The sequence below is a fragment of the Telmatherina bonti genome, assembly GCF_933228915.1.
Source record: "Telmatherina bonti genome assembly, chromosome: 21".
NCBI classification, from domain to species: domain Eukaryota; kingdom Metazoa; phylum Chordata; class Actinopteri; order Atheriniformes; family Telmatherinidae; genus Telmatherina; species Telmatherina bonti.
In genome coordinates this window covers 32,296,829-32,310,160 of record NC_136630.1, presented here as the reverse complement: position 1 = coordinate 32,310,160, position 13,332 = coordinate 32,296,829, and the positions used below count along the sequence as shown (strand labels likewise).

The window sequence follows — 13,332 nt, the reverse complement described above, 5'->3', positions numbered from 1 at the left end:
CAGGAGGAGCACTGCCAGAGCCCTGCAGAATGAGCTCCAGCAGGACACAAATGTGCATGTGTCTGCTCCAACAGTCAGAAACAGACTCCATGAGGGTGGTATGAGGGCCCGACGTCCACAGGTGGGGGTTGTGCTTACAGCCCAACACCGTGCAGGACGTTTGGCATTTGCCAGAGAACACCAAAATTTGTAAATTCACCACTGCTGCGACTCCATCCATCCTTCTGGCGGTGGTGGAGGAGGACAGTATCAGTAGAAAGCTAATCCAGTAAAGTTTGACGTACTTTGCTTTTGCTTCACAGACGTCTCCATGGCTGGCGTGAAGGGAGCTCTGCACAGCGCCTGAGCAGCAGTTCACCCCCCACCCCCCTCTGCTGGAGTCTGCAGGTGTTTCTCCTTGTTGGCCCGGCTGAGGTGCCAGGCAGCAAAGTGGTGGCAGCTTCACCTGGCCGGCCTCTCCAGCTTCCTCCCGCCTGACGTGCAGCTCCACAGGCAGACAGAGGAGACCTGAGGTGTAGAGCATCCAGTTTTCCACTTTAAAGGTGTGTGCGTGCAGGTGGCATTGGCTGCAGGAGGAGCAGAGCATGTGGAGTGTCTGCAGTTGCCATGGAGACGCAGGATAACAAGGTCAGTTCGATGCGCTGCTCAGCAGAATATTTCCCTCCAGTTGTTTCCAAACATCATCCCGGTAATGTGTCGACATTTCCACATTCTGCTTTCCACATCATCTCCAGAAAGTGATACACTGTTATCATGGGGGTGATCAGAGATCTGACCATGTTTTCCCAGCAGAATATTCTCCACAACCCCAGCTTGTTGTGTTTCCCAAGAATCTTCTCACACGTCATCAGTTATTTCCACCTGCAGTTGTTTTGCTTTAACGTTCTCCTGTTGGCCATCAAACCTTGATAGATTTTTCATTTCTGCATGTCATGTCTGTACCTGTATTCTCCTGGAAGGCCTGGTGTCATTTCTTTTTCATCATAATCTTCCATCCAGCATATAGAATGGGATCTGAAAACTCTTCATCCTTTAATCACATATTTCACCCTCTGTCTGACCATTCCTGAAATACTTCCTGGTTTAAAGTTGGTATTGTAGGCCAGCCAACCAAAAATCACCATTTTGTTCTCTATTTGACATCTTTTGACAGCGGAGAACCAGGTCTCTGTGGTGAATCTGGTCAGGGAGCTCCCATTCATCATCTTTAAACAGTTTCTAATTGGTAGTTATAGCCCTGATATGTCCTCCCTGAATATTTCATTCTTTTACCTCAGCTACAATCCTTGTCTCTTCATGCTTCCTCACAAGTAAAATATCAGGGCCTGATTTTGGACTCAGGAGACTCTTGTTCCACATGTTAAAGTTAAAAGATACAGAGATCTAACCGCAGCAACAGTGTGTGTATAAACGCACCACAAACCCCACAGAGCACAAACAGAAGACACAACTATCTGCAGAAGATGTGAAGTTTAGATTCCACAACAGGAGGTCAGTAATTCCTGTTGTCCATATTTTATCTGTTTCTGCTGACTTCATACACATTTGTCACCTTTTTGGTTCATTACAGTGAATATAATTATAAGATGCAGTAAGGGGGGGTAGGGGGGGCGCACATTTAGTGATCTCAGTGTCAGGTCTTGGCTTTCTGGAAACCTTGACAGCGACCTTCAGGTTTTACTGGAGCAGATCAGTCTGGTGTGAAGTAACTGGGATGGGAATCAGCTCCCGATCCCAGAACATGATGGTCAGCAGGAGAAGGCTGGAATACTTCCTCTGGGTTGGGATGAGGTCCTGATTCTGTGTGGGACTTCAAGTGACTCCAAGTCTTCATGAGAGAGGAGGAGCGGAGTAGGTGGTCGCTGACATCCCGATTGGTCCCGTCGCAGGTCTGACGACATCCCGATTGGTCCCGTCGCAGGTCTGACGACATCCCGATTGGTCCCGTCGCAGGTCTGACGACAACCCGATTGGTCCCGTCGCAGGTCTGACGACAACCCGATTGGTCCCGTCGCAGGTCTGACGACAACCCGATTGGTCCCGTCGCAGGTCCGACGACATGCCGATTGGTCCCGTGGTAGGTCTGACGACATCCCGATTGGTCCCGTCGCAGGTCTGACGACAACCCGATTGGTCCCGTCGCAGGTCCGACGACATGCCGATTGGTCCCGTGGTAGGTCTGGCCACATGCCGATTGGTCCTGTCGTAGGTCTGACGACATCCCGTTTGGTCCCGTGGTAGGTCTGACGACATCCCGATTGGTCCCGTGGTAGGTCTGGCCACATGCCGATTGGTCCCGTGGTAGGTCTGGCCACATGCCGATTGGTCCCGTGGTAGGTCTGGCCACATCCCGATTGGTCCCGTGGTAGGTCTGGCCACATCCCGATTGGTCCCGTGGTAGGTCTGGCCACATCCCGATTGGTCCCGTGGTAGGTCTGACGACATCCCGATTGGTCCCGTGGTAGGTCTGACGACATCCCGATTGGTCCCGTGGTAGGTCTGGCCACATGCCGATTGGTCCCGTGGTAGGTCTGGCCACATGCCGATTGGTCCCGTGGTAGGTCTGGCCACATGCCGATTGGTCCCGTGGTAGGTCTGGCCACATGCCGATTGGTCCTGTCGTAGGTCTGACGACATCCCGATTGGTCCCGTGGTAGGTCTGACGACATCCCGATTGGTCCCGTGGTAGGTCTGGCCACATGCCGATTGGTCCCGTGGTAGGTCTGGCCACATCCCGATTGGTCCCGTCGTAGGTCTGACGACATCCCGATTGGTCCCGTCGTAGGTCTGACGACATGCCGATTGGTCCCGTGGTAGGTCTGGCTACATGCCGATTGGTCCCGTGGTAGGTCTGGCCACATCCCGATTGGTCCCGTGGTAGGTCTGGCCACATGCCGATTGGTCCCGTGGTAGGTCTGACCACATCCCGATTGGTCCCGTGGTAGGTCTGACGACATCCCGATTGGTCCCGTGGTAGGTCTGGCCACATCTCGATTGGTCCCGTGGTAGGTCTGACCACATCCCGATTGGTCCCGTGGTAGGTCTGACGACATCCCGATTGGTCCCGTCGTAGGTCTGACGACATCCCGATTGGTCCCGTCGTAGGTCTGACGACATCCCGATTGGTCCCGTGGTAGGTCTGGCTACATGCCGATTGGTCCCGTGGTAGGTCTGGCTACATGCCGATTGGTCCCGTGGTAGGTCTGGCCACATGCCGATTGGTCCCGTGGTAGGTCTGGCCACATGCCGATTGGTCCCGTGGTAGGTCTGGCCACATGCCGGTTGGTCCCGTTGTAGGTCTGACCACATGCCGATTGGTCGCCATTGTAGGTCTGGCTACATTATACCACCAGGAAGTCCCTGCTCGGGTACAGCTAACAGCTAACTGTGTGTAAATTCCTTTGGTAAATTCCAAATTGCTTTTTTTTCTCTTTACCAGAAGCAGCTTCATCCCTGCTTTCTATTAAAGAAACTGGCAAAAGTTGATTGGACGTCTCTGCAGGCTTAGTTCTCCCCCTCCCCTTTCCAAATCAGTTGAAACGCTGCACCACCCCCCTCCTCTCAGTAAAGGTGGCTTCTGAGCTGTTGAGGAGAACCGCTTTGCAATAAATTGGCTTTCACTCACCCGACTGGTGGAAAAATGATACTACAAGTTTTATGGCCCAAAGAAGTTGAAGAAGGATCAATAACTTTGTCATTGAATAAAACACCATATATGGGCTGATGGCAACCGACGGTACATGTTTAAAAACTCTATAAAAATGGGTTCAGTCATTTAAAACGAATTTATAATGAAAGTCTCACAGATTATGAGACTGCCAGCCAGCTCCTCCAGTAGCTGGCTGGCAGTGATTCCCAGAGTCAGGACATATACCTAGGTGTTGTTCCAGAGGTGTGGTCCTCACCGTGGAACTGTCTGATCTCAGAGTAGGCTCAACACCCACTTTTTTAGTTTGACTATTGCTTGATTTCTACTGTTTTAAGTGTTCATTGTTAATTTAATGTTTTTTTTTAATTTTTTTAAATTATTCATCTTTTTTTCCCCTTAATTGTTCAGATAAATCAGGTTTTATGCAGTGTCTAAATGCATTTTATGTGTTTTAGAAGCTTTCATTTATCTGATTAATCTTATTTTTCTTTATTGACTTGGTTGACCAGTTGTCTGACCACAGAGTTAGCCTACCGCTGCCGTTTCCTCTGGAGGCAGCAAAGTAGCTGAAATTAAGACGTTTTGACGTCATCCACGTGAAAAAACGACTTTGTCCGCATTTTAAAGGTGATGATATCGCCATGGTGGTCTGACACAGTTGAGTCTTTTTAGGATTGGAGTCTCCAACTCCAGGCTTTTGGGGACAAGAAGCTTCTTGGTTCATTTGATTTCATTCAGGTGTGTTGGAGCAGGGAAACAATGAAAACCTGCTGGAAAGTGGCCTTTGAGGACTGGAGTTCAAACCCCTGATGCAGGAAAAACGGTTGCTCAGGGAAGCTCGGACCTTTGCAACAGTTTTTTATCCATCCGATCTGGCTAAATGTTTTGGTGGAGACCATCACTCGGTGTTTCTTTGGCTTGGCGGTGATGAAGACATGATGAAGATGACTTGCCAAAGTTCCAACTGAGCATCAGCAAAGCCAGGATTCAGGTGACAAAGCATGGTTGTTGGTTTGAGTATTTATGTACAATCTGGAGCAGAAGAAAGATCCTGTTCTCTGCACCAGAATGCAGCAGAAGACCATACCGGTCCCCACAACAAGAAGCAGAACAGGAAACTGGAGGCACTGCATGAAGTTGAAGCGTGAAGTTGTCGCCCTTCCATGCGAGGGTCTGCTTTGCTCGGCGGGTCCATGGCTTCTTGTCCCTCTGCATGTTGATTCTAGATGGAGGCTGAGGAGTGTGGGATGTCTTCCACTGAGATGAGATGATGTTTTTCCTGAAAGTGTGTGTGTGTGTGTGTGTGTGTGTGTGTGTGTGTGTGTGTGTGTGTGTGTGTGAGCAGATCATAATGTTCTGAAACTGTTTACTTTCCCACAGACAGTAAAAATAGAGCTCAGTCAGAGCAGGGCTTCAGTATCAGTGGAAGATGTGATATTTGATGAAGTTGTGGTACAAAGCGGTGAGATGTGCTCCTAAAGAGGATCGTGATAATTGACAACAATTTTTTTAAATTTAATGTCGTTTTAATGAACAGTTCATTTCTTCCCATTTGGTCTTGGGAACAAATTACGCAGGTGTTTAGTCATAAAGCTGTCAGAAAACATAAAAAACATAGATATAAATGGGTAAACTTGTTTATGATTTTATCAGCTTCAGTCCAAACACAGCGATCACATGTACATTGTGTTTTTTCACTCCACATGCCACTGTCAGGGCAGCAAAACAGCAAACTGGGTGGAATCTGATGCAGCAATATGTCTGGAAACAGCTGGAACAAATGCAACAGAAGGCTGTTGGTACAAATCAGAAACGACCGGAGGTGTATTTGCCAACTTACTGGTTTACCTGGCAACAGGTCAGTAACATAACTGGGTGCACTTGTCACACTATTAAAATGTTAAACTTGATAGCAATATTAAGGATGGTGCTTGATACTTGATAATATTTTCCACAATACACAGAAGGAAAAACACTTTGCAGTTCTGACTGAAAGTCAGAACACCACAAATACATCACAACCTATAGGAGGAAAAATAGAAATGGACAAAAAGACATTAATAAGGTGGAATAAATGCATTATTTTAAAGCTCTACTAACTCGTGCAGCTCTGTTCCTCTCAAACTCTCGACTCTGTCGAGTAAAAAATACAAAACTAAAAAAAACTTGAGCCTTTGTGAAGAAGTACACTAAGTAAATTAAGTGAACGTGGCTGCATTACTGTAACTATGGTAAGTTCTGGCTTCTTGTGGAGGATGCAACAAGCTTTGCTGTCAGGAACGAGCAGCGGGAGCCCCTCCCCGTCCTAAAGCAGGCGGCTTTGTTGATCAAGACAAAGCTTCATGTCATTTGTTTTTCTAAGATTTAAGGAGTCCGAAAGACATTGTTTAAAAGCCACTGTTTTAATGTGAAATAAATTCATGTTGTTACGGTGTGTTCAGACCAAACGCGTTTTGAGCGTCAAGAGTGTCAAGAGCGGCAGGTTTCCATGTAAAGTCTATGTGGAGGTGCGACAAGGGGGCGTCGAGCTTTCCTGCGTCGCGTTTTGAGCGTCATCGCCCGGAAATTGCACTTTTTGGAGTTAAAACCTGCGTATTAGTGTTGGGCAGAAGTGGTAACAGCCTTTCTGTTGAAGACGGCCGGGTTTTTACGTTTGGACGCTTTGTTTGCAGCAAAACTATCCGCAACACCAAAGTCTTGCAAACGCATTTTTTTTTTTTTTTTAAATTTTCTCTCCGGGGAGCTATTTGCATTAACCTGCCCCTTTTCCAGCCTAAATACACCTGCTGGACCTGCCTCAGTTGCTATTAGCAACAAGCTGTGTGAAGACGTGCGAGCAGCGATCATGTCGGTTGTCTGTTAGCAAAACCAACATCGGCAGGTTTTTTTTCTCTCCCTTCATCAGCGGACCAAACTACCAGGGACAGATGGATTACATTATTTTTTTGCTGATAATGCACCTGCATCTCTGCCGGCTGCGGCCTGTTTGTGCCAAACATGTTGCTAACATTTGGGAAAATACCAGGTGAAGACGGCATCAACCCGGTTGGAAAGAGGAGCAATTGCAGCTGTAAGCGGCTCAGCATCGTAAGTGTCACTTCGTCTATAATGTTCTGCTTTGTCGTGACTGAGACGTGACTTAATCTGATGCAGATAATGCTAATGCTAATGCTAATAAGACAAGCCAGAAGGTTTAACGTCCTGCAGCGTACAAATGAGCCACAGGTTTTATTTTCTTATATCCATCCGATGCTCTGCCACATAAATGTTTGTAAATGACCTCTCTATTTATTATTTTCCACGCCTGCTACCACACAGTAAGTACTCATGATGGATGTAGCTTGCCCCAACATGACATGCAGTTGTAATAATCATAATGATAATTTAACAAGGTGACCATCATGTAGTCTGATGTTGGCACCTGTTGGATATCGGCAGGAAGGATATTTTATTTCCATCATCGTATTTATTCACCGAACCAGAATGCAAACTTTTTATTTCTGACATCTTCACGTCATGTTTGTAAAACGGGAGCTGTGCAGGATTAATATCTGCAGCTGCAGCCTCTGTGGATGTGGAGGTCTGACTCCTGGTATGATGGATCTAAAAGACATGTTTTATTTTATCTACATGCAGTGAAGACACAGAGGTTAGGGAAAATTGTGTCTGTGTATAACTGTGTGAAATAAAATAAGTGTGTTTTTAATATTCTATGTTAATATTTCAGTGTGGAAACCTGTTTTATTTGATCAGCTTTTTCTAAAAATGAAAGTATGCAAAGCACTTTGTGTTGCCTTTGGCATGAAAATGCTTTATAAAGTTTGATTTGATCTATTTGTATTACAATATTTGATTACTCTTAAACTGCAGCTATTTACACCTACAATCTATTTATGTGATGATCTGATATTTTTATAACTTGTATTTGCAGATTTTAGTCCAGCACATCTCACGCCATGCGCAGCACCAGCGGTCTACTGATGTCTAAAAGTTGATGTTGGAGCAGACTGACCCTACAATGCAGGCAACAACTGGAACACAGCTGCCATCAAGGACTTTCCACCCTCTCTTCAGAAATACAGGTTTGTTGTTTGATTCATTTTACATACAGAAAATGATAATAAATCAAACACATATACATTCTTAATGGAAGCTAAGAGGCACTTTTATTGCTTGTTCTGATGTCAGTATCTGGTTCTGTGCAGAAAAGGAACCCAGACGACAGCAGTGAAGGTAACATCTCAGTCAGTCAGTCTGGAGGAAGATGATGATGATGAAGACAGTGCTGTGGAGGCTTGCTCAATCGGCTCCAGAACCACGAGAGTCCACATAAAACCCAGAAAACTCAGCTACTGTGTTAACAGAATCAATAAATCAATAAGAGTGAAAATGATCATTTTTATTTTATTACATTGAAAATGAGCATTGATTTTATTTCTGTACACTAATAAAGATATTGTGTTTTTAAAGAGCTGTATGTTTTTACTTCAGCTTTACATTTTACATTCAGAAGTCAGATGCATAAATGTGTACATGGTAAAGTTGTGTATTTACTTTAATTCTATTGCTATTGTCCTCAGTGACTGCAGCAAAGTTACTATTTGTTATATGTAATATGAAATGGCAAGATCATAAATAATCAGTTATTTTACAGTTATTTGCCATTTGATTAGCTTTATTTCTGAATTTTTGGGCATTGAAGAGAAACTTGCCTCTCATTCCCTCCGACAGGTAAATGTACATAATCCTGCTTATAAATGTTTCCTGCATTTTGTAATGAAAAAGCATTGAAGCAGACTGGTTCCATGCCAGGATGTTGGGTCAGACACGGAGGAGTTTGGACCTGCTTTATCCTTCTCAGCACCTAAGTAAATGAAAAGAGAAATTTTATTTTCTAGGCACAGTAATAATATCTTGCTGTCTATTTCTATTGGCATGTGCAGCTTAACAAAAACAATGAGACCAACATAATAGATGGTAAGTGATGCTGGAAAATATAAAACACGAGTCTACAGTAGCAGGAAGCCTGATCAATGATACAAGGTATCTGACTTCATGTTATTTATCTGTACAGTAACACAGCAGCCCACATCAGTGGTTGCATCAACCAGAGATCTGTCATGTTGACATAATGACATTTTTCACACTCCTGGCTAAAACGGGAAATCTAAATAAGCTGATTAATTTCGAAAAACACTTATATATTTGATTAATTGACTTGGGTTTATTTCAGTGCCCAGCAACAGGTTCAACACACTCTGATTAAGACAGGACCAGAATGGCAGGTGTGTGTATGTATGTAGGCAACATTCTCTCTTTCACCAATGATCATTGACCTCTGATCATGACTGCTGAAGCACTGATTGGGTACAAAGCCTGAACATCCAGTGGCTGAGCAGTCAGAAGAAGCCTCTTGAAGATAAAATATGCATGAAACGCCACCCCACGTAATTTCACGTTCAGATTCACAGCGCGTTAGCACAAAAAAAAACGGCACATGCTGCTTTTTACAGTTTAGAATAAGGCGTTAATTTACGTCTGATTATTCATACTAATGGCTTGCCATACCAGACAAGCGCAAACGCGTCAGGAGCGTTTTGGGTGTCGGACACAGAAGTGGCCGTTTAGTGACCAGCATAAAGCATTCAGCATTTTGAGCGTTTTTGACCGTATTCCAGCAATGTGGCCAACTGTGGGTGCTGGCAGTAAATTTTTTATTTTTAAAAACGGTTGTAAGATGGCATTAAAATGTAAATGATCTAAACATGAAAATAAATGTGTTTGTTGTAAAATGTATATGAATATGTGTAAACTTTACAACTGCATCTGTTGTAAAGAAATGCAAGGCTTGTGTGTGAGAGGGAAATGATGGTGTGTTGTGTTGTTGCAGGGGGAGAACGGTGTGTCCCGGGGCCTTTCAACCAGTCAGGCCTTGGCCAAGCTCCGGGACCAGCTCAGCAGTCTGCTGGACCAGCACCAGAGGACTGCACATAGAAGAGCATCGCTTCCAGTATACAAACTAAATACTTCAATTCGTACATTAAATAGGTGGTTCCCAAACTGGGGGGGGGCAGCAGCCTATGATCCTGCAGTATAGTCTGCATGCAGTGCTGGGAAACTGACAGAATTTTTTTCAAATAATGTGGAGAAAATCAGCAAGATGATGCTTCTGTTATATTTTTCATTGGAAATGAGTTATAACTGTTCTTTTATGTCTGAAATTAATGTTTAAATTCTGTAAATGATTTTAAGCGTAGATGTTCAGTCAGTTAGGAGAGATACTGCCAGAGTTTCTGTCTTGGTTTCGGGTCTTTGTTTGCACTGCTGGTGCCGGACTCTGTCGTTAACACGTTTCTCTAAGATCTACAACAGCTGAGTCCGTGATGCGGGTCACACTCCCGTTCACTGCTCGGGACAAGCAGAAAGAGGCGGTTTCAGCCGGCTGAGAAATCAAGCTGAGTGGACTCAGCTGGGTCAGCCTGAGGTACTTTAGCAGCCCAGGCACGTTGTAGCGTCAGCCACTGTGTCAGCCCACGTCGGGTTAAGACCACTAAGGGCAAAGACCTGCGAGTCTACCTGTGCGAATCCACCAAGCGAAGGCACGACCAGCTAAGCTCATAAAACCATGTACCGCCAACCCATCCCCGTCCGATATGGGTACAGACCAAGGCGTGTCACCCACAGACAACGCTATCCGCACGCTATCCGGATCCTCTGCAACCTTCCGTCTCTGGAACGGCCAGTCTGCAGTAAATAAAACAGAGTTCATGATGAGGTCCTGGTCCTGACTGAGACCTGGATCTGTCCAGAAGACACAGCTACTCCTGCTGTCCTCTCTGTTGGTGCAGGATTCACTCAGACACCTCGCTCTGCTGGACGAGGACGTGGAACAGGCGTACCGGTTCCTAAAACACAGAGCTTTACCTCTCTGTCCCATGACTACCTGTTCATCATGCAGTAAAGGTCTCTGCAGCATCACTGCAGACATTCTGGACATCTAGCGCCTTCAGGAGGCAGCTGTACATGTTACTGACATACCTGATGATGGACACCGCTGGTTGTCATGGAGACATGAACATCAGCAAAACAGGAAATTACTTTCTAGATCTCATCACCTCTTCCAGTCTCAGACTGGTCCAGACTCCTTTTCAAAGTTTCCTGTTTTAAAACACTAAAGCAGAGGAGTTATTTGATTGTTCTCTCTGCCACTGAAGGGGTTTAACTATTATTAATACCTAAGCAGCCAATACACAAAGGACTTATGTTACTGCTGCTTAATGGTATTGTTCCCATATGTTTCATTGTGAGTGTTTCAGATGCGCTTGGAAGTCGGGCTGAGCTATCTGACATTATTGTGGATGGAAAGTTTGGGAACCACTTCCTTATCTGACCATTTTTTGCATTTGTGCAGCTGTATGGGCACACTGTGGGAAGTCATTTATTGCTTGTGCTCTGCAGTTATTAGCTGATTGTTTAATGAGGTCACATGATTCTATTGTTATTTCTGGTTTAACAGGAGCAGTGGGTGAATAACTTCCTTTACCATGGCAATCGACAGTCCTGTCTCCACTGGCCTGGAGGTGCCCTCACCCTACTGGTTATTGTGGGATTCTTCTGTTGCCATGGTAGCCAGCCTAAGGGCAGGTAGGTCACCTCAACTTAGATATGAAATGGTGTGCAGTACAAATCTTCCAGATAACTCTGCGGTTGCTCCAGCCCATCCTTCCATTTTTTGCTGCTTGTCCGGGGTTGGGTCGCAGCCTAAGCAGGGAAGCCCAGACTTCCCTCTCCCCAGCCACATTTGCCAACTCTGCGGGGGGATCCCAAGGCGTTCCCAGGCCAGCCGAGAGATATAATCCCTCCAGCGTGTCCTGGGTCTTCCCTGGGGTCTCCTCCCAGAGGGACGTGCCTGGAACACCTCACCAGGGAGGTCCAGGAGGCATCCTGACCAGATGCCCGAGCCACCTCAACTGGCTCCTCTCGATGTGGAATTGGAGTTGAAGCTCCCTCTGTCAGGGGACTCTGCCAGATGTTCCCAGCAGACCCTCACAACACATTGGTCTTCCAAAGTATTTAAGGGTTTCAAAGCTAACCTTCTGTCTCCTGCTGGTGAATTGGGGGAAATCCTCTTCTCATGAGTGTCCAGCATTCTAATATTCATCCAGGGCTTCCGGTCAAAACCCTTGTCACACAATATGTGATATAGCGGACCCCTTTTCTCCCCCTTTCCTAAAAACTAACTTTCCTGGGTTTCTGAACAAAGTAAGTTCATATTTTTGTCATATTCAACTTTGAAGAGTCTACATAACTGTGCTTTTCAGAACTTTAATGGCATTTGCTTCTTCATTGCACTGGCTGCATCCTGTGCACTTAAGTTCTGTAAACTTAAGTTCCTTCAGGCCAGTAAATCCTTCGTGTGCCAATCAGAAACTGGAACCGGACCCCATTCCCTTTAAGGATTCTCGTAAGGCCTGCATGTTTCTGTTTGGTGGTTACTTTGACTGCCTAATCTTGATCAAATATCACTCTGTTCCTCTACTTTCACCTCTTGTTCTTCCATTTTTTTTTAGGATGCTCTCTTTGATCTCGAACATTAGAAACTTACCATGGACTCCTGGCTGAGCCAGTCCTCGAAAATCACTGTGCAGGGACTACCAAGAGCCAGTTCTTCTACCTTGAGGCTGCTCATCAATATTTAAATATTCTCAGTAGATCTCACTTAAATCACAGTTTGATTGAGTGAAGTTAAGGATAAAGACTGAATTTGAAGTTAAACACAGGGCTGTTGGTCCTCGACACCCAGATGACATAGTGGAAAATATGTAGAATATTGGACCTTGTTAAGTTTTTGATCATTTAGTATTTGGACGTAGTCCAGCGTCGCACATAGATTGTACACAGTTCAATTTTGCATACCCTAAGTGGTGCACCAGTTGAACATAGTCCAGCATTGTGCCCCGGTTGGACGTATTCCTGCGTCACGCACAGGTTGGACGTAATTCTGCGTCATGCAATGGTTGGATGTAGTCCAGCATCGCGTATCGCAGAGTCGAGCGCCAGTTGGACGTAGTACAGCGTTGCATATCCCAGAGTCGTGCGCCAGTTGGACGTAGTCCAGCGTCACTTATCCCAGAGTCGTGCGCCAGTTGGACGTAGTCCAGCGTCGCGTATCCCAGAGTCGTGCACCAGTTGGACGTAGTCCAGCGTCGCATATCCCAGAGTCGTGCGCCAGTTGGACGTTGTCCAGCGTCGCATACCCAGAGTCGTCCGCCAGTTGGACGTAGTCCAGCGTCGCTTATCAATGAGTCGTGCGCCAGTTGGACGGCATCCAGCATCGTGTATCCCAGAGTCATGCGCCAGTTGGACATAGTCCAGCGTCGCTTATCCCAGAGTCGTCAGCTAGTTGGATGTTGTCCAGCGTTGCATACCCAGAATCGGGCGCCAGTTGGCCATAGTCCAGTGTTGCATACCCAGAGTCGGGCGCCAGTTGGACGTAGTCCAGCGTTGCATACCCAGAATCAGGCGCCAGTTGGACAAAGTCCAGCGTCGCGTATCCCAGAGTTGTCTGCCAGTTGGACGTAGTCCAGCGTTGCATACCCAGAATCAGGCGCCAGTTGGACATAGTACAGCGTTGCGTGTCCCAGAGTTGTCTGCCAGTTGGACGTAGTCCAGCGTTGCGTATT

At 46.0% G+C, this 13,332-nt stretch overlaps 1 protein-coding gene across 4 annotated transcripts in view; it reads left to right on the top strand.

Annotated features, from left to right (window-relative positions):
• The window catches only part of tmem94 (transmembrane protein 94), a 92,334-nt gene that overhangs the window by 1,313 nt on the left and 77,689 nt on the right, over nucleotides 1–13,332 (top strand). For 3 of the 4 annotated variants that reach the window (XM_079261228.1, XM_079261229.1, XM_079261226.1), the window contains exons 1-3: nucleotides 5,421–5,507; nucleotides 9,540–9,659; nucleotides 11,166–11,293. In XM_079261228.1, the coding sequence (XP_079117354.1) occupies nucleotides 5,430–5,507; nucleotides 9,540–9,659; nucleotides 11,166–11,293 (326 nt within the window). In that variant the 5' untranslated portion in view covers nucleotides 5,421–5,429. Of the gene's footprint in view, nucleotides 1–302; nucleotides 628–5,420; nucleotides 5,508–9,539; nucleotides 9,660–11,165; nucleotides 11,294–13,332 lie in introns of those variants that run through there. The other variant, XM_079261227.1, reaches the window with a different exon arrangement.